The sequence below is a fragment of the Staurois parvus genome, unplaced genomic scaffold (assembly GCF_062004578.1).
Source record: "Staurois parvus isolate SC_StPar_1 unplaced genomic scaffold, SC_StPar_1.0 ptg000013l, whole genome shotgun sequence".
Lineage (NCBI taxonomy): Eukaryota > Metazoa > Chordata > Amphibia > Anura > Ranidae > Staurois > Staurois parvus.
Window position 1 is genome coordinate 15,519,951 of NW_028317809.1, and position 22,141 is coordinate 15,542,091.

Here is a 22,141-nt window from a genome sequence, read left to right on the forward strand (position 1 = left end):
CATGTGTATAGTTTTCCATAATAAATTTCTGAAACCACCACAACCACTTCCTTACCGTGTCCTCTGATTGCCTGCAATTGTGACCCGTTTTGCTGGATAAAAAAAAGTTTTCCTAGCAGGGAAAACCAGTTATCTTCTCCTGCCTTAGGTTAAACATGTAGGAAAATAATATCTCTCTCCCTACTTTCAAATCTTTCACTTTTTTGTCTGTTTTACACAATCATGTGTTAGCTCCATACATGTATCTTTGGTTTCTAGATTGTATTACTTTTTTATACATTATAACAGGACATAATAATACAGTGCACCCTAACATTTTATGCAGCTTACCAAGTCTTTACTCAAGCTAGGTTTACACTAGAACATGGTCTGCAGTGGGTGTCAATGTGAACGACACCCCCCAACACAGGGCGTTTTCCTGCATCAGATCGAATGGTACAAACGTTGCAGTGCATTCCCAAAAGTAGTGCATTCACTATCTTTGGTGAGATGCAGTCTGATTCAAGTCCATTCGAAATGCATTGACTCAAATAGCACCGGACTGAATCGCATAGGAATGCGCAGTGCGTTCCTGTGCGATTCATAGCGTAAAGCGAGGCCAACAGTTTATGATGTCTTTAACACATTTTGCATTATACAAATAAATGTAAAGCTTTTCAATTTTTTTTTCTAAAGGAAACTTAACATTTTATCAACCAATAACTGGAATATCCCCAGCCAACCACAAACAAAATATTTATTAACTGGACCCAAAAAGATAGAAGAGGAATTAAGCACAGCTTCTATGTACCACTCAAATAATTTGTGGCTCCTAGAGTTTACCCTTTTGCCTGAGATGGCTTTCAGCAAACCCGTCAAGGTAATTGGAAGCCTCAAAGACATCTTTCCTGTACTGACTTACTGCGCTGACCTCCTAACTGTACTATGAGGCCATTTAAAGGACTTTTGGGAGTGCCCCGTGGCGACTGGGGTGATGGAATAAGAATAAAAGAAGGCATACAAAACCAAGCCTTGGAATTGGTCATTTAAAGCTGCATACAATACATGTTTTCTTTAAACAATGGTACACCCCTGGCAACTGAGGGAATTATTCATTAAAGCAGAAATGAACCCTCATAGCCCATTTCAGCCAAGGAAGGTGCCATCTTAGTCTCGGTTTGATTTGCAACTGCCATCTTACTGTATATATGATCAGTTATGACACCAGCCATTTAATGGTTTGACAGTTTGGTTGAGAGCACATACAAATGTGACAGTTAGCATTCCCAGCATGCCTGGAATGTAATTGGTTTTTGAAACTCCTAAATTGATGGGTTTATTCATGCTTTATGGAAATGCAGTATTCCACAGTGGCCAATCAGATTCCAATTACCAAAATTACCTCCATTAACCAGTTGCCGACCGCAGATAGCCGAATGACGGCTAAACTGCGGCCGGCCAGTTCTGAGTGGACGTCATATGACGTCCCCCCAGAACGCGCTCTCCTGCGCACCCCAGGGGGCGCGCACCCGGCGATCTCCGTGATCGCTGTGTCCTACGGACACAGCTGATCACAAGATGTGGTAAAAGGCCGATCATACCGGCCTTTTACCACGTGATCAGCGGTGTCCAATGACACGCTGATCACAGGGAAATGCAAGTGCCGGTTCTCGGCTGCACTTTCCTCACGCTGTCAGATCGTGAGGAAAGTACTGCCGAGAACCGGCAGTTGTCAGAGCAAGGATCGGCACCGATCATCAGGGCCACTGATGATCAGTGCCCTGATGATCGGTGCCCAGCAGTGCCACCCACAAGTTCCGCCCACCTGTGCCCAGCAGTGCGCCCACTAGCTCCGCCCAGCAGTGCACCCACCTGTGCCACTCTGCAGTGTCACACACCTGTGCCCAGAAGTGCCACCTACCTGTGCCCAGCAGTTCCACCCACCTGTGCCCACCCACCTGTGCCCACCAGTGCCACCCACCTGTGCCCACCAGTGCCGCCCAGCAGTGCCACCCACCAGTGCTGCCCAGCAGTGCCACCCACCAGTGCTGCCCAGCAGTGCCACCCACCAGTGCTGCCCAGCAGTGCTGCCAGTCAGTGCCACCAGTCAGTGCCCAGCGGTTGTTCCAGTCAGTGCCGCCAGTCAGTGCCCAGCGGTTGTTCCAGTCAGTGCCGCCAGTCAGTGCCCAGCAGTGATGTCAGTCAGTGCCATCTATCAGTACCCATCATCAGTGTCACCTATCAGTGCTGCCTATCAGTGCTGCATATTAGTGCCGCCTATCCGTGACACCTCATTAGTGCTGCCTATCAGTGCCGCCTATCCGTGCCACCTCATTAGTACTGCCTATCAGTGCCGCCTATCAGTGCCCATCAGTGCTGCCTCATCAACGTACATCAGTGAAGGAGAAAAAATACCTGTTTGAAAAATTTTATAATAGAAACAAAGAAACTTTTTTTTTTTTTCAAATTTTTTGCACTTTAATTTATAGCGCAAAAAGTAAAGCGCCCAGTGGCGATTAAATACCACCAAAAGAAAGCTCTATTTGTGAGAAAAAAATGATCAAAATTTCATATGGGTACAATGTTGCATGACCGCGCAATTGTCAAAGTGCGGCAGCGCTGAAAGCTGAAAATTGGCCTGGTAAGGAAGGGGGTATAAGTGCCTGGTAGGCAAGTGGTTAAAAGGCAAAGGGGTTGATTTACTAAAACTAGAGAATGCAAAATATGGTGCAGCTCGGCACAGAAACCAATCAACTTGCTCAATTTTATTGTCAAAGCCTAACTGAACAAGCTGAAGTTAGAGGCTGACTGGCTACCATACACAGCTGCACCCTTCAGTTTTATTAAAACAACCCCAAAGTCTTACCAACTGCAAGATGTTACTGCACTCTGCAACTTACTTTTTGCTGAAGGGATATGCCTGTTTATATTTGAAAAAAGCTGATGTTTCTGAATATGCTGTGACCAACATTTCCTCATAACAACTGTGCATAAATTGGACTTGGTCTAGTCTTGTGGAATGCCAAAAGTCTACTTATAAAATCAGCATATAACTGTGGAAGACATGTATATGCATGTGCCATTATAATGTAAAACATATAATACCTAAGAAAACAATGGAAACGCTTGCCTAATTAGGTACCCAATTATGCAGTGTCTGTTTTTTCAGGATAAAAGGAGAACTATAATCTCTGAAGGTAAAACAACCTCATCAGCCCAGCCAGGGCTCCAATCCTGCCTTCTTCTATGTATAAACCCAATTACTAAAGTATCATACACTATACTTTGTTAAGGTAATTTCAAAAGTAAATCTTGGTCTATTACATAACCATTTCCTGAACTTCCTGTTAAAGGGTGACAATGTTCTGTCCCAGCTAGGGTTTAAATCTACTTTAATGGGATTATAAAAAAACAAAAAACACACATTTATATTCACTTAAATGGGTGCAGCATCAATCTCATGCTGAATCTGTCCCCTGCCACCTCTACAATCGAGAACTGAGCGATCAAAGACTTCTGAACGTCCAGTTCTTCCCAGGTGCACAGCCGGTCAGTCACCAGCTCTTCGCTCTGCCCCTGGAGTGCCAGGCTGTGGAGGTGGTAGGATTCACTGTCTCAGGCTCTCAGCGGCTCGCTGAGGCTGAGTCAGCTGCCGGTCAGTCATCTGGGTTGATCCCGACTTAAAAGTTGGGATGTTTCCAGAACCTGTACCAGCCCTGAGACATCAGCTGAAAAAGGGTCACAGAAGTGCAGAACAAAGTGCAATCCTGTGATCCAGAGGAGATGTAGGGTCAAAAGAGCTTTGGCCCTACTTCTCCTTTAGACACAATCCATATACCTTAATGCTACAGCCAAACAAAATATCTTGCAGCATTATGAAGTAATGCTACCACACTTGTCTATTAAAAGTAATTTAAATAAAGTAATCTAAAGTATGCAAGCACACTGAGTTATTGTGTTTTTTAAAAAGAAAAAAAAAAAAAAAAAATTGTATGCAATTTTTTCAATAGCAAATTTGATAATTTGCTTTCTAGCGTTTAGAGTTAAAAATAGTTTGTTTATAAACTGTTTTTCACTAAACATTTAATTATATAACTAAAAACTGAAAATGTCTAACTGTACTCCATCACATCATTTGGGTGAAGTATGTCAACCATAAAAGAGGGCATTCTGGAAAAAAAAAAAATCATACCTGTTGTGAACTACTGTAATGTTCTGCCTGCATATCTGGTGCATTGAACTGGGGAGACTTTCTAGAGATGTTCCTTCTACTATACTGCATTCCCACCTCTGGTCACAGATGAAAGTCAGGATACAAATTGAAGACAGACATTTCCTGCGGGATTTTGTCTGCACTTATGCTATGTCAGGTTTTTGGTATCCTTCATTGCCTCCAATCACTTAGTGAATTTTTTTTGAAGCTACTGGGGGGGGGGGGGTTTGGTGGGCTGAAAAGTTCTTGGCTCAACCCCTTTCCCAATATGTAACACCAATTTTGTTATTGTAGTTTTAAAATAGTGATAATTACAGATGATATTATGCCAATTAGGAGGATTAGAGCTCCATTTTCTCAATTGTTGCAGGTAATTGAATGAAGGGTGCGAGGTGTTTGCAAGACAATGTACCCTCACACAAGTCAGGCAAGACACTGGATGTTTTCAAGGATTTAGTGTTTGAGTGCATATAATGTACCCCCACCCTTTTCAATAGATCTTGCTTCATCTCATTATTACCTATTTTCATTTTCAACAGCTTCAGAGGTCACAGAAGAGCAGTTTCTGACAGAGCAGACAAAATCATTTTATTTTATGGAAGGGTTAAAGAAATCAGAGAACCAATGTACTAACTGTGTTGAACTTAGGGGAGACTAGCAAGCAAGTTTTGTTGCTCTAGCTCATTTCCTTCTTGGTCAGGCCGAGAACTTTTCAGCCCCCTCATAGTTGAACGCATATACTGATGCCTGTGCATGGTGTCTTCCCTCGTACAACTGGTGGTACATGTACCCATGTAGGCACTTCTGTTTGATGAATTCAATTCATTATAACAGGTTAGACTTTAAAGCACACCTTGCACTAAAAGGCTAAATTTACAGCATTAAAGCTTTCAAAAAAAAAAAAAAAAAAAAAAAAGAAATTGTGGGAAAAAGTTAGAAAATATACTTGCCTAACTGATCCTTCTGGCAAGATCTTGGGAACTTTGAAGACACTCCTGCACTGTGCTGTAGCATTTTCTCATAAGATGCAAGATACCCAGCCTTCCCAGGATCTCACCAGATTGTGCAGTGACTCACTCTAGTATGGAAGCTGAGGGTAAGACAAGCATATTTTCCAACTTTTATCCACCTTTGCCAGCTGCATTCTCAGCATGCTGAATGACTTAAGAGTCTTATTTTTCTAATGGTGAACTCTTCTCAGAGTGCTAATCTATGTTAAATTACACTCACCGGCAACTTTTATTAGCTACACCTCACTTGTACCAGGTTGGACCCCTTTTAGCCTTCAAAACTGCCTTAATTCGTCATGGCATAGAGTCAACAAGATGCTGGAAACATTCTTCAGAGATTTTGGTCCATATTGACATGATAGCATCATGCAGTTGCTGCAGATTTGTCGGCTGCACATCCATGATGCGAAATCTCCCGTTCCACCACATTCCAAAGGTTCTCTATTGGGAATGAAATCTGGTAACTGTGGAGGCCATTGGAGTACACTGATTGTCACCTTAAAGAAACTAGTTTGAAATGATTTGTGAATTGTGACATGGTGCATTATCCTGCCGGAAGTAGCCATCAGAAGATGGGTACACTGTAGTAATAAAGGGGCAGACATGGTAAGCAACAATATTCAGGTAGGCTCTGAGGTTTAAAACGATGCTCAATTGGTACTAAGGGGCCCAAACTGTGCCAAGAATATATCTCCCACACCATTACACCACTACCAGCCTGAACCATTGATACAAGGCAGGATATATCCATGCTTTCATGTTGTTTACGCCAAATTCTGACCCTACTATCTGAATGCCACAGCTAAAAATCGAGACTCAGACCAGGCAACATTTTCCCATCTTCGATCGTCCAATTTTGGTGAGCCTGTGAGAATTGTAGCCTCCGTTTCCTGTTCTTAGCTGACTGGAGTAGCACCCGATGTGGTCTTCTGCTGTTGTAGACCATCTGCTTCAAGGTTCAAAGTGTTGTGCATTCAGAGATGGTATTCTGCATACCTTTGTTGTAATGAGTGGTTATTTGAGTAACTGTTACCTTTCTATCATCTCAAACCAATCTGCCCATTGTCCTCTGACATCAACAAGGCATTTTCTGCCACACGACTGCCACTCACTGGATATTTTCTCTTTTTAGGACCATTCTCTGTAAACCCTAGAGATGGTTGTACGTGAAAATCCCAGTAGATCAGCGGTTTTTGAAATACTCAGGCCAGCCCATCTGGCACCATCAACCATGCCACATTCAAAGTCATTTAAATTCCCTTTTTTTCCCCCCATTTTGATGCTCAGTTTGAACTTCAGCAAGTCATCTTCACCACGTCTAGATGCCTAAATGCACTGAGTTGCTGCCATGTGATTGGCTGATTAGCAATTTGTGTTACCAAGCAATTGAACAGGTGTACCTAATAACGTGGCCAATGAGTGTATGTTGCTCCAAGAACAGTATTGTACTGCTAAAGTACAAAAAACACAAACACACATTGCTATCAAAAAAGTACAGAACAACAATCCATTCTGCTTTCTACATTTGAAGAGTTGCTGCCATGTGATTGGTTGATTAGCAATTTGTGTTACCAAGCAATTGAAGGGGTGTACCTAATAAAGTGGCCAATGAGTGTACATAGCCACAGCAAAAAACTGTAAACCACAGAGTTTCAGTACACATTTCCTGTTTTAGCACAGGAAGGGATATTTAAACATAAAATATGTTTTGTTTTTCATTTGAAAAAAAAAAAAAACCAATATCTTACCTGGTTGGTTGGGGTCTTGTGCACGCACACCTTCCACATCTGGGCTTCTCTAGAGACTGCCCTTTCTAAAAGAAAGGACAGTCTCTGGCTCTCCAGGGGCCCAGAGTACTTCATGGCACCCCTTGGATACGCCTGCCACCCAACCAGATACAGCTACCTGCAATACAAAAAGATGGATTTTCTTTAAATAATATTTAAAACACATTGCCTACACAGAATATTCATATTAGGGAAAATCTATGACAAGGGTACTACTTATGTGCAGTTGCTGGCTGTCAGAGAATAGCAAGCAGAGGAGATTCCTCCATTCACATTAATTAGTGTGGATGAAGAAATCAATAGATTTCTATTGTCAGACACCCAGGACAGTGTATGGCCAAACTAAGGAAGACCAAACACATAGCGCAAACCTTCTTTACACAATGCATTACGGAAAAAAAAAAAAAACTGGAAGGAGGCAACAAGCTATTTGAACAACATATACTCTTGTTCTCGTTAAAGCAATTGAATATAAACCAGTAAAAAACTACTAGCTAACATAAATAAGTCCTAGCCCCAGATGGTAACATCCTTTAACCCAGGCAATGAGCTAAAAAAAAACGCCTTGCACATTTCTCTCATTTTAGATTTCTCTGCCAATGAAGTAGTATTATGTTAGAGAATGAGCCTCACAGCATCCCTACAAACCTATCTCCTCATGACATCAGATTATCGATATTCCCTTCTCTTTGTTGTGAAATATGGTGTGTTTTAAAGGAATTTTACAGCAAAATAGACAGTCAATACACCTTCCATTCACATCTGTTTTTAGAGCGTTTTTCCATATGCAGTTCACCCGAATATTCAGAATACAGCTTTCAAGCTCTCATCTCTATGCTTTCCATTTATCTAATGCCTATATTTTAGCCTGTGCACTCAATGATAGCTTGTGTACTCAGCTACAAACAACACCAATCACTAAGTGAAAGCTGGACTGGCTTCTGAACGAAAAAGCAGGCTCCCTCAAGTACATGCAGGCAGCATCTTGAGTGCCCCTAGAGCTCCAAAACCCAGCTTTTACAACTCACCAGCGACATGATTACAAGTGAGACACGGCCTTAGGGAGCCTACTTTTGAGTTATGAAGTCCATTTAGTTACTTTCACATAGTGACAGATGTACTTAAAGTGAATGTAGTCAACCTTATTTAATTCTTAAAGTAAAAAAAAGAAAAGAAAAAAAAAAAAACACATGGGCAGACATAGCTACTTCTAAGGCCCCATTCACACCTGAGCGATTTGTAACTCAAAGCTCCAAAATGCTTGAGAAAAAAATCTTTCAATGGAGATGGTTCACATCTCCACTCCAAGTCGCCTAAAGCCAAATGCCTGAAGCTCAAACAAGTTCTGGAGCTATTTTGTTGCTCAAATTGGACAGATTTGCAAATTTTTTAGCGTTTTTAGATCAAAATAAATAAATGGGAAAAGCGCAATTTGTGCATTTTTGCACATTTTCACAAGTTTTTGGAGCGTATTTATGCTTAAATGAAAAAATTAAAAAAATAAATGAATAAACAAATTTTAAATAAATAAAAATAATCATAACTAAATAAAATTGAATAATTAACCCTTAACCTTCATCCCTAACCCTATAAACAAAAATGTAAACCTATTTTATTAATAAAAATAAACAAAAAATTATTAATAATAATAATAAATAAAAAATGAACACCCTAACAAATGACAATTAAAAAATATTAACCCCCAACTCCAACAGCTAATCCTAACCTTAAATCTAACCTCTTACCCTAACAAAAAATAAATGAATAAAAATAAATAAAAGCGGATAGAAAAGCTAAAAAAGCTGAAACACTTAGCAATAAATGATGAAACATGATATTTTCCCTACTGGCTATTATTAAAATGCCAAAAGCTCAAAAAACACTTGAAAAAACACTGTACAAAAACACCCAAAAAAATGCTCAGAAATGTGATGCCTAGGTGGATAGAAGTTAAATGCAGCACAAATTTAAGCTGAACTAGTTCAAACTGAACACAATCGATAAATATGAATTACAAGCAATTGGGAGAATAGGGATGATGAGACTGTATTCAGGTAGACTTGCTGTGCACAAGCTTACTCTGCAATCATCGGAGCACCAAGTCAGTTTCTACACAGATTTTTCACAGCTGCTATCTAGGGAGCTATGACATTAGATACGGAACAAGAAAACATGCTAAAGTCTCTATGCCCAAGTATTGTTAGATGAAAGAGAAAAATTCCTGGATCAGTGTAAGGAAAACTGTAATTTGGCCATGCGTGGCTAAGGAACAGGTTTGCTTTAAAAGGTTTGCTTTAAAAGAGAAGAATGACCAAAGCTCTCATGGCCACACTAGTCTTCTGGATTGCAGGAGTGCACTTATTTGCTCCTCCCTGTGACCCAGAATCAGCCAACAGCAGGCTAAAGCCAACTGTCGGCTGATGCCACAGAACTGCTCCAGACTCTGGAGGGACCCGGAAAATACAACCAGATGCCTTACAGGCAGAATGGACCTGAAAACTGATCATCGGTCACGTGATTGCTTAATTCTGAGGCTTAGAGCTGGCAAAGGACAGCTGCAGCATGGGACTGATGCTGCAGCAGGCAAGGCAAGTATGCATGTTGGGCTTATTTTAGTATTCCTACACTTCTCCTTTAATCCCTCCTCCCCAGCAGCATATACTAACCTTTACTGCTCCCCTGTTACTCTGTTCAGCTGCTGGAGGTAGGAAATGTAAGCTCTGATGTGCTCTAGACGGAGCTTACACAGGTCTAGCAAACCTCTTTCAACCCTCGTGTGACAGCAATGGAACAAGCGCCAAATGCCTGTGTTGTCACATGACAGGAAGAGGAACAAGTCGAAGCTCCTCTGTGCCCACACATACTGGGTATTTTTCTTCTGTCCTGGCAGACAATTGGTATCAGGGGTGCAAAGCAAACATGAGTATGTGCTGCTGGGGAGGAAAACATTAAAGAGAACCTGTTTTATGCAAAAGATGCATTACAGGTATAATATATATTACTACCAAATGGTTTGTGCTGCAGGACAGAACACTTCAGAAAAAAAAAAAAGCTTCTGGGTAAACAAGGCTCCAAGCTATAAATACAAGGGCAAACAAGGACACCCTTAAAAACTGGGTCTTGGATGCAGACCCTATAAGAACAAGTGCAATATGAACGTCTTCAAGAGCTGCACTGAAACATTTTCCCCCCTGCTTCATATTGTAGCAGTTTGGAGTTGGTTTCGGGATGTCAGGTTAACCCATACACTGTCTGATTACCGAATGATTACATTTGATGCCCAAAAATCACTTTGGTATGGGCACGTTCATACTACCAGTAATTTCAAAACAATGTATGACATCAAAGAAGCGGATGCAGTTATGTAAACTGTTGGTGTGCTATTTAAATTGGTTGTAAAGATCTTAAATTCAAAACGAATAAAGCATTTCTGTATATACTGTGTACTTACTGTAGTTTCTGTCTGCTCTCTCCTTCCTCTAAAATTTGCATGAGTTACTTCTGACAGTTTTCCCTGACACCAGGAAATCCTGGGAGATGGCCCCACCTCCCCCTAGCACACAGCATGCGTTTTACAGCCTCAGTTGTGCATTTTTCCCTATGAGTCAGTGTGGAGGGGGGTGCAGCCATTCCCTCCACTCATGTCTCAGTTTACACTCAGCTCTGTGCAGTATATGACATCATATCCCCCAACTCCTAGAAGCTAAGAAATACCATCTAAACTGTGTACTCAGCTGTAGAGAAGAGAAGACTGCAGATAAACAGGTACAGCTTATGAAAGAGAATTTAATTCATCTCTTTGTATCACCTGAGGCTAGTCACGTCAGCAGGCTTATGTAAGGGTTTATTATCTTTAAGAAAAGAAAGTTTCAGCCTAATCTTCATCTAGCTCTTGTGTTTGAAGATTATCTGCTACAATTAAGTTGTTGTACAACATCCGTTGCATTAAGGCAAAAAAGTTATAGGTTTTACTTTTACTCGTGGCCTATATACTACGAGCTGACTGTCATACGAGCATGATGAAATATTTATATCACGTGAATGTATGTAATAAAAAAAAAACTGTTTAATCTTTTACAGAAATTTGGCAAACCTCAAGAGATAATCACCTAATTAAAAAAAAAAAAATCAGGTGTTTATGGATTACTATGATATTTGGCCAAAAGCAACTGAACTTATGGTCACTAAGGCAAATAGATAGATTTTACCCAGAGGGGAATATCGACAGCAATAAAACCAGACAAAGCTTCCAATTCTTTCAAATCTAAAACTCAAATAAATAAAAAGGGTTTCAATATACCGTACATATCCTTTAATGGGTTTCCAAACCAGAAGTGAAACACACACACACACACACCCCCCCCCCCTCAAGGGGCATACAATTTAAGGTCTCTAACCTACATTCATACACATACTAGGGCCAATTTAGACAGGATCCAATTAATCTACCAGCATGTCTTTGGAGAGTGGGAAGAAACCCGGAGTACCCGGAGGAAACCCACGCAGTCACAGGGAGAACATGCAAACTCCAAGCAGGTGGTGCTTTGGCTGGGATTCGAACCAACAACCCTAGTACTGCCAGGTGGAAGTGCGAACCACTTAGCCACTGTGCTGCATGTCGTCTGAAATTAAAAAGGTACAGCAGATACCGACCGACATTCAGCCCATGTGTACACCTCCATGTCTGACAGAAGCCAATCTCACGACCGGTTCTGTTGAACGAGCCAATGACTGTGTTCGTGCTGGGGGGAGGGGAGGGGGGGTTTGATTGCATCTTGCCTGACATCTGTAAGTCTTCATGATGCACAGATGTCTATACAAGTCGCACTTGAAATCAGCAAAAATAGTGCAGGAACCCGTTTTCTAGGCCACACCACAAAGTCAGATTCTCACCAATTTGAATGGTTCCTTAGGCACAAATAGGGTGCGACTTGTCATGCGATTTTGAACTGTCAAATCGCATTGGGGGCTTAAAATGCAAATACATTTTTTTTTTTTTAAATCAGTAATTACTGTTGGTGAGGTCAGGTGGGTGATTCAACACATCAAAGGCAGAATCACCCAAGTGAAGAAACAACTTTCACTAAACTTTCGGTGAACCAGAAGGCTGTAGAATCAAAGATGCAGTGATTGCACAACTTCTTGCTGATCCATTTAGTGGGGGAGCAACCGCAAAGGTAATGGGAAGTAGTCTCATAGTGCTTTTTAAGGCTACTTTCACATTGTTCCCTTTCAAAAATGCGGTAAATACGTATATGCATTTTTGCCATGTTTTTACTGCATTTCTGGTGCTTTCTGCACCTGTGAAAACGGGGCTCAAAAAAACACACAAAAAAAAAAAAAAAAAAAACACAACTGTGGGTGCATTTTTTACTATGTTTTATATTCATTTCAATGGGAAGGTGTGTTTTTTTTTTTAACCACACTAAAAATGCAGCAAGCAGGATTTTGAAAAACACAATGGACCCACAACTGGCCAGTGTGAAGAGAGCCATAGGATTTAATGGTTGTGCATTTTTCTTCCACTTCCAAGGAAGATACAGAAGATCAGTGTGAAAGCAGCCCAACTACTGGCTAGCAGATAGCCGACAGTCTCAAGCTTCGCAGTACATTAAAGAGACCCTCCTAAACAATTTACCCCCTCTCCCCCGAGACACAGTAAGCCCAGGGCTGGAGGTGCATGCTTGCAGTGTCTCTGAAGGTGGACTTGTCTCACCAGCTTCAGGCCTACAAATATGTCTATTGATCTAACTTGCAGTCATTTAATGACTGTATTACTGCAAGGTACTGTAGATCAGACATATATAGCAGGCATAAGGCAGGTGAAAAAAAACATTATAGTCATACAATAAAAATACGGGAATGCATATTATGCATTCCCATGCATTTATTGTATGGCTATAAACTTTATTGTTGAGGCCAGATTTTCACACATGGCAGCCTTTTGCTGCCATTGATTCTGAATGGCACTAATGATCAGAACTACATTGTCGAGTGCTTTAATGCTCAGCAACACATGGTTGAAAAAAAAAAACAAAAAAAAAAAAACACAACATGCTACTAGAGGTGCACTGGCAACCAATTTGCATTAACATGCGACATACTGCAGGATAATACGAGAAAAAAAAAAAAGAAAAAAAAGGAGATGAATGGGTCACTACTGATACAGCATGGATGGTTTTGGAAGAAAAGTACTGGCGTGTTGTCTCCAGGACACCGACCGCATGACGCCATCCTTGGGGGCAAACAATGCATATTAGCTCATTTGTAAATATGAGGTAAATAAGACGAACGAGCCTGGTGACCTCCTGAAAATGCTAGATTCCTGGCTGCCAGGCTTATACACTAATTTCACTAATGTATGCTGCTCAGGAAATGTAGGCCTCATTTATCCAGGAGGCAAAGGGATGATATAAACAGGCAGTTGATTCATGTTTTTACCACCTACCTGAAACCTATCACGTAAGCTGGAGTAATTAGTGGAAAAAAAAAAGGCAGAAATCATTTGCATACTTGTTCCAGGTCAGTACGCAAAGTGCTGAGGCAAGACGTCAGCAAGGGCAGCTTTCAATACAAGTTTCCTGCAATGCGATAAGAATGCAAACACTGTTGTATCCCATTATTACATTACATTACATTGAGTTTATATAGCGCCAAAGGGTTTGCTCAGCGCTGTACAATAGAGGGGGGGACAATACATGAAACATTACAGCAGCTACGAACAGCACACGAGGGGTAAGAGGGCCCTACTCTTTCGAGCTTACAATCTGGGAGGGAGGGGGTAGTGGTACAGGAGGAAGTGGCTGTGGGGGATGGAGTGGTAGGAGGAATGAAGGAGAGCAGCAGTTAGGTGAGGGTGGGGTAGGCTTCCCTGAAGAGGTGGGTTTTCAGGGAGCGCCTGAAGGTGAGGAGGGAAGGTGACAGTCTGATGGATTGGGGTAGTGAGTTCCAGAGGATGGGGGAGGACCTGGAGAAGTCTTGCAGACGTGCGTGTGAGGAGGAGACCAGGGAGCAAGATAGAAGGAGGTCCTGTGAAGAGCGAAGGGTACGGGTAGGGTGGTACTTGGGAATCAGGTCGGTGAGGTAGTTAGGGGCAGTGTTGTGAATGGCTTTGTAGGTCAGAGTGAGTAGTTTGAATTTGATGCGTTGGGCGATAGGGAGCCAGTGGAGGGAGAGGCAGAGGGGGGTGGCAGAGGTGGAGCGGCTGGTGAGGTGGATGAGTCTGGCAGCTGAGTTCAGGATGGTCTGAAGCGGGGAGAGTTTGCACTGGGGTAGGCCGGTGAGGAGGGAGTTGCAGTAGTCGAGGCGTGAGATAATCAGGGAGTGCACAAGTAGTTTAGCGGTGTCTGGGGTAAGGAAGGTGCGTATTTTGGCGATATTGCGGAGGTGGAGCCTGCATGTGTTTGTCAGTGATTTGACATGAGGTTGGAAGGAGAGGTTAGAGTCCAGAATGACCCCAAGGACTTTGGCTTGCGGGGCGGGATTGATGGTGGTGATGTTAGTAGTGATGGATAGGATGGGGGGGGGGGCGCGGGCAGGAGGGAAGACGAGAAGCTCGGTTTTGGAGAGGTTGAGTTTGAGGAAATGGAGCGACATCCAGTCAGAGATGTCGTTTAGGAGGTGAGTGATGCGGGCGGAGAAAGTGGAGGTGAGGTGAGGGGTGGAGAGGTAAATTTGAGTGTCATCAGCATAGAGATGGTAGTTGAAGCCGTGGGAGTGTATGAGTTGGCCAAGGGAGGAGGTGTAGATGGAGAAGAGAAGGGGTCCAAGGACAGAGCCCTGGGGGACCCCAACAGAGAGGGGGAGGGAAGGGGAGGTGGCACTATTGTAGGAAACGCTGAAGGAGCGTCGGGATAGGTAAGAGGAGAACCAGGAGAGAGCGGTGTCTCTGATGCCAAGGGAGAATAGTTTATTAAGGAGGAGGGGGTGGTCAACTGTGTCGAAGGCCGCGGAGAGGTCCAGGAGGAGGAGGACAGAGTAGTCGCCTTTGGCTTTGGCGGTAAGTAGGTCGTTGGTGATTTTGAGGAGGGCGGTTTCGGTGGAGTGTAGGGGACGGAAGCCGGACTGTAGTGGACTGTAGTGTAGTATCCCATAGCATTAGGGCAGTGTTTCTCAACTCCAGTCCTCATGGACCCCCAACAGGTCATGTTTTCAGGATTTCCATTATTTTGCACAGGTGATTTGATCAGTTTCACTGCCTTAGTAATTACCACAGCTGTTTCATCTGAGGGAAATCCTGAAAACATGACCTGTTGGGGGTCCATGAGGACTGGAGTTGAGAAACACTGCATTAGGGTAACGTTGGCTGTTCTAGATCACTGATCTTTGCATGTCATCCTTGCACTTTGCACTGATTTACTGAATCTGCAGACATTTTGCATTGATTCAAGAATATTTTGAAATTATATGTAACTTCCATGTACTGTATATAAACAGTATGCTGGTAATCCACAACAGCTACTCTGTTTTATTAAGAAGTCTTCATGCACACTGAATGTTTTTACAGCTTCTGGTTTTGGCTTTTGGCGTTTTTTTCTACAGCCAGTAAATGTCCCAGCATGTTATCCTATGTATCCGTGCACACAGGCTTTAATCAGCATTTTTTGGCTGGAAAGAAAACCCAGCACACAGTGGCTAAATGGTTAGCACTTCCACCTGACAGTACTAGGGTCGTTGGTTTGAATCCCAACCACAGCACCACCTGCCTGGAGTTTGCATGTTCTCCCTGTGGTTTCCTCCTACACTCCAAAGAAATGCTGATAATTTCTAAATTGGCCCTAGTAGGAGTAAGGCTTGCCATACACTATACAATTTTCTTAGTTTTCTGATCAGTTTCCTTTAGATCTACCTTCCACTATGTAGTGCAAAGGCCTGCCTAATTAGATACAATTGAAAGTGTTGTTTAGGTTTGACCTCATATTAGTTGGTTTTTGGTAAATCTAAAGCAAAATTCTCAGGAAAATTGTATAATGTATGGCCAGCCTTACCCTAGGTTCACACCTAAGCGTTTTCCTCAGCATTTTGCAGAAACTCAGTACAGTCTATTTAACATGATTTCCTATGGGACATGTTCACATCTGCGCGTTTTAACCCGGTGCGTTTTTTGGAAAGGGTCAGGGACTTTTTTGAACGCAAAATGTTGCGTTTTTGGTTCTATCGACTTAAATGTAAAAACGCTGCAGAAAAGCATGTAGTGCGTTTTTGATGTTTTTTTAAATCTGCTTAGCAACAAGGAATATTTAAAAAAAAAAAAAAAAACCGCAAAGAAACACAAAACACATCAAAAATGCGTCAAAAACGCAGGTGCCAAAACACAATGTAGAAACGGCTCAAACTCAACCTGCATAGGTGTGAACCTAGCCTTAGGGACCTTAGATTGTACGCCCCTTGAGGGTTAGGGACTGATGTGAATGTACAATATATATGTAAAGCGCTGTGTAAATTGATGGTGCTATACAAGTACCTGTAATTATTAAATAAACTAGTGGGTTTCTAGAGGAGTTTTTAGCTGTAAAAATGCTCTAACACTGGTAAATGCAGTAAACCACCAATGCAACATTTTAAGGCATTCAGGCTAGGTTCACGCTAGAAAGCTGTGTAGGAAACCCGTGATCCTGCTCCACATTCAAAACGCACTGCAGTTTGGATCTGCAGCGGGTGTCAATATTAACGACACCCCAAACATAGTATGTTGCCCTGCAACAGATGTTACAAAAGTTCCATGCAACCCAGTTGCAGTGCACTTCTAAAAGTAGGCTTTTTTCCTGTGGATCTTAATGCAGCTCTTTGGTTTCTTTTGGCCTGTGCATACAGATACATAAATGTCAATAAACTAGTGCTGTGTAAAGATCAATAAAAAAAAAAAAAAATATATATATATATATATATATATATATTTATTTATACACACACATATATATATATACATACATACATACATATATACACACACATATATATACATACATACATACATACATGCGCATTAGGCCCCCTGCACATGGGGTGTCCAATGTCCCTTTCACACGAGAGGACAGATTGGGTGCACTATTATTATATAATCATAAAACACAACAGAGGGCACACAGGCCTAGTACATTATCCTTACAACATATTTTTATTCATGTACAAGTGGTATTATAATCGCAAAATGGTAAATACATCAAAAGCTCATCATATAGAAACAGCACAGTCCAATTCATGTTTCGCCATGTCGTATGTCAGGGCAATAGGAAGCCCAACATACTAATGCGTTTTGAGAATTTGTCTCTTTCTCAGAACACCAGGCCAGTGCGCCCTCTGTTTTGCTTTATGGTTACAGTGTTCCCAGACATCCCCAGTCTCATGAGAGCAACAAGGCAAGAGTCACCCAAGAAAGCCAGGATGTGAATGTAGTTAATCGTTATCTCTGGACCCACTCTCAAGCGTAGGAGAATTGGTGTTCGCTATACTTGGACAGATCGGGTCTGGCCACCCATTGTTCTTTATGGAGAGGCGGATGTAAACAGACATCTGCCAGTTTACACCCGCCTGCATCTAATCCGATTAAAAAAAAAACGTCGGATGGGGGATCTGTTTTCCATCCGTTTAGCAGATTGGATGACAGACGAAAATGGACAGGTGGTCCACTTACATCCAAACGCCCCATAGAGAACAGCGGGCTGTGTTCGCTTGTGCATCTATGGATCTGTCCTCTGATCTCTGCTTGGTGGAATCGGCCCGTGTAAAAGGGCCCTAGCTCCTGTAATCCTGGCGTTTTAGTGCATCCGAGAGGTACAGGTGCAGCGTCCAGCCTTGCTGCCAGCACTCAGGAAAAGTCTATGGTAGGCTGAAATATGCTGCAGATGAATGGGCCTCAACACTGTACCTAGTGATGTTCTGAGTTCCAGGCAAACACCCCTGAATGCATAGGGCTGTTAATGCCAGGATCGATAGCTACGTTGCCCAGCCCCATCCAGCCACTGTGTATTTCAGCCTGCCATAGACTTTGACAGGCAGCGGAGCTGGACCCTGCACCTGTGCCTCCTGGGTGCATTAAAGGATAAGTTCACCTTTGGGAACATGTCCCTCCCTCCTAGATTGTAAGCTCCAAGGAGCAGGGCCCTCCTATCCCTCTTGTATTGAATTGTATTGTTGCTGTATTGTCTCCCGTTATATTGTAAAGCGCTGAGCAAACTGTTGGCGCTATATAAATCCTGTATAATAATAATGTTACATGTTCCTCCCGTTTGTAGGGTGGAACATGTAACATGTTCCCATAGCTGCAGCTGCTGCCCCCCTCCCTCTGACAGATGGAGAAATCTCCCAGTACTATCTGTCAAATTTGAAAACAGCGTGGCTCCGCCCACACAGCCGCATCATTCATTCACGGACTTGAATGAATGAACTGCAAATCCTGGCAGCATCAGCGGCTGTGGGCTTATAGTTCAGAATATCTGCTTGCTCGTACATCCCATACGGCACGGGTGTCAAACTAGCGCCCTCCAGCTGTTTCCAAACTACAAGTCCCATGAGGCATTGCAAGATTGACAGTTACAGACTTCCAAAGACAGAGGCATGATGGGGCTTGTAGTTTCGAAACAGCTGGAGGGCCTCCAGTTTCCCACCCCTGCCATACAGCATCCCATACAAAATTCTGACAGATCCGCAGGGGACCTGCATGACATCAGCGATCTACTGATCATTGGTGCAATGCTTTCCAGGCTCCTGCAGACAAAAATAATAAATGCACATTTTTTATCCTGCAAAAAAAAAATGTGCATTTATTATTTTTGTCCAAAAGGTGATCTTATCCATTAAAAAAAAAACAAAAAACAAGATTGGATATACGGACGTTAGACACCCTGAGTACAAGGGGCCTTACAGGTCAGCATCATATATGCATCAATACACACGTTAAGTCTGACCTTCCCTTTCAATTTTGATATTTAGAATTTTTATGTACATATATGAACATTTACGCCTCTATATGCATGCATCACTTGGACTGTGCTTGCATTGTTTATGTTCTACCAGCAAAATTTAGCCTGGGTTCACACTTCTGTGGTGCGGCATATCGCATGTGATTTGCACAGGAACCGATCCGAACCGCATTCCTGTGCAAATCACATGCGATTTCTGTGTGGTGCAATTTGAGATTTTTTTTTTTATCCACACTAGAATTGGATTGCATGGGTATTCGCACCTATGTGATCCAATTCTGCACATCGCACTACATTTTGTGAACAGATTTTGGGGTGCTGTTAATATACACACCCGAAGAGGTTCGCATGAACGGGGTGCGATTTTGCTGAGGAGCAGAATTCACACAGAAACTGGTGTGAATTCCGCACCGCAGCAGTGTGAACCCGGGCTGAGAGCAAATACATTGGTATTGCAGCCTACATGGTTTTGCCTGTAGAAGCAGCTCTGTGTTATCCTATGTATCCATGCATATTAGGGTGATTACAGGCATTTTTAATTGTTTGCATTTTTGATTGGAGCTTTCTGGCAGAAAAAAATGCTAAACTCTCATAAACTATGTACAAAAACGCTCTATATCAGCATTTCTTTCTGCCAAGGGAACTGGTGTTTTTTTTGTTTTTTGTTGTTTTTTTTTTAACTGACTTTGAGCCGCCATATAGCAGCAATACTGCTACAGGGCAGCACGGGTGCGCAAAAGCAAGTATATATACGTGATTTTGCAGTTCCGGGTAGGGGACGTGCGCGCGCCCTACCCACACCACCATGCGCGACCTCAGCTGTCAATCACCAGGTCCTGAACGGTGATTTCTCGCCGGCACCCAGTGATCACCGAGTATCTCCGATGGTGAAGAGAACTGTGTCTAATCAACACAGATCTCTCCCTGTCAGCTCCAGCACACTGCTTTGTATGGCTTTGCATAGCAGAATTAAACAAAGCAGTGTGCTTAGAGTGAAACACAGCACACTTAGTAAAACACACACAGCACAAAGTTAACCCTTTGATTGCCCCACATGTTAACCCCTTCCTGCCCAGTGCCATCAGCATAGTGTCAGTGCTTTTTATCACCACTGATCACTGTATTGGTGTCACTGGGGATGTCAGTGACACCAAGTCAGTTCCCCCCAGTGTCAGAATTCCCGCTGTAAACCTCTAATCGCTGCCATTACTAGTACAAAAAAAACTTTTAAATCCTGGTATGTATACCACCAATTATAAACTTTAGAAATTTCACGTAAACCAATTAAGTTACATATATTGGGATTTTTTTTATCAGACATGTAGCAGAATACATTTTGACCTAAATTTATGACGAAATTAGTTTTTTTTTTTTTACTGGACATGTTTATTAGCAAAAAGTCAAAAATATATAATTTTTTCTCAAAATTGTCGGTCTTTTTTTGTTTATAGCGCAAAAAATAAAAACTGCACAGGCAATCAAATACCACCGAAAGAAAGCTCGAATCATTGGGAAAAAATAAGGACGTAAATTTAATTATGGTGCAGCATTGCATGACTGCGCAATTGTTAAAGTAACGCAGCGCCGTGTTGCAAACAAAATGGCCTGGTCAGGATGGGGGTAAATCCTCAGGAGGGCAAGTGGGTAAGCTCTGCATGCCTGGAGCCTAAAGACAAAAACCCACAGAGCTGGATGCTGAGCTTTCCCACGCACAATGGTTCCGTCCTATAAATGATGGAATAAAAACACAGCGGTGGCTACATGATGTGACACAGGATATGGGGGACAATGCCAAACAAGGACTTGTATAAGTATCTGACTGCATTGACTGTACACGGGGATGATGTCACTGCAGGATCATGGCAGGACTCAAGTGCACAGAAATAATCCAAAGAGCTTGCAATCTAAAGATGTTAAAGCAAAACAGGTATATAACATCATTAAAAAAAATAATAATTGCAAAGGAATCCTAAACAAGGGAATTATGACACAGCATTCTCACTGGAAGACTGGAGCAGCTGTGCATGGCAACCAATAGGCGTCTAGCTTTCATTTTCAAAGCCTAACTGACGAAGCGGAAGGCTGCAGCGGATTGGCTGCTCCAGTGTTAGCGATGTAATGTCCATCAATGAGAGTGCCCAGGTCACAATGTACAGTATCAAAGACAGTGTGTGATGACAGCCCACCAAGACACCCCCATCCTCTGACAGCTCACCTCCCCTGCAAAGCTGTAGCTTTCACTGCTCCATTTGGAGATCATCCGGTCCATTAAAAAATAATACAAATCAAATGAAAAAATAAAGAGGGATATGTCTTATAAAACGGCACCCCCATGTATTTAGATGAGGGCTTCTCCTCCGTGCTGGGGGAAGCTGGAGGGGCGCATGGTTGGAGCCTCTCCCGGTGAAGTGTCCGTCTCCTTCTTCTTCTGGGGGAGGGGGAAAGGTGGAGAGAGGGGTGACAACAGAGGAATGAGGGGGAAAAAAAGAGAGAGAAAGAGGAAGGGAGGACTACTTTACTTCCTAAGGGGGTGGGGAGGGAAAGAAGGGCCGGTAGGAGGAGGAAGGATATGTGCGGTGAGAGAGCTGACAAGGAGGGGGCGTGTACACACGCACCATGAATAGAGGAGGAGGAGTACACTGCACACAGAGGATGGCCGACTCCTCTCACACTAGCTCAGGGAGGTCTTCTCTCACTCCACATTCCCATTGTTACCACATCACGTGATTGTTGTTTCATTTCACTTGAGGTGATTGTAGCCGTATTAGTGCATTTGGGACAGAAACAATTGAGTACTGTCCGTGATACATTTTTTATTTGCACTAACATACAATTTTGAGGACAAGCTTTTGGGGTATGTCCCTTTCTTCAAGGTCTAGGCAGTACTGTTTGGACTATGAAGAAGGGGACACCTCATGTTTTGCATTGTATTGGTATTGTTCTGTCACTTGTTCTGTCCCCCTTTGTAATGTACAGCGCTGAGCGAACCATTGGCGCTTTATAAATACTTTTTAATAATAATACCCCGAAAGCTTGTCCTCAAAATTGTATGTTAGTGCAAATAAAAAAAGTATCACGGACAGTACTGAATTGTTTTTGTATCATTTCACAAACCTTTGCCTATGGTCTACCAAATGAGTAAGAAATGGTTAGTCCAACTTTAGGGCTCATTCACACATAGGGCCATATTCCTCACATTTCTGTGGAGTTTTGCACCTGGGAGTTAGGATC

The 22,141-nt window shown here is 42.5% G+C and overlaps 1 protein-coding gene across 1 annotated transcript in view; it reads right to left on the minus strand.

Moving 5' to 3' along the window:
• The window catches only part of CCNI (cyclin I), a 59,286-nt gene extending 37,825 nt beyond the window's left edge, over positions 1 to 21,461 (minus strand). Inside the window, exons 1-2 of the mRNA XM_089676122.1 lie at positions 21,126 to 21,461; positions 6,951 to 7,107 (exon numbers count right to left, since the gene is read on the minus strand). Coding sequence (XP_089532248.1) covers positions 6,951 to 7,064 — 114 coding nt within the window. The 5' untranslated portion in view covers positions 7,065 to 7,107; positions 21,126 to 21,461. The remainder of the gene's footprint in view (positions 1 to 6,950; positions 7,108 to 21,125) is intronic.
• Between the last annotated feature and the right edge of the window lie 680 nt (positions 21,462 to 22,141).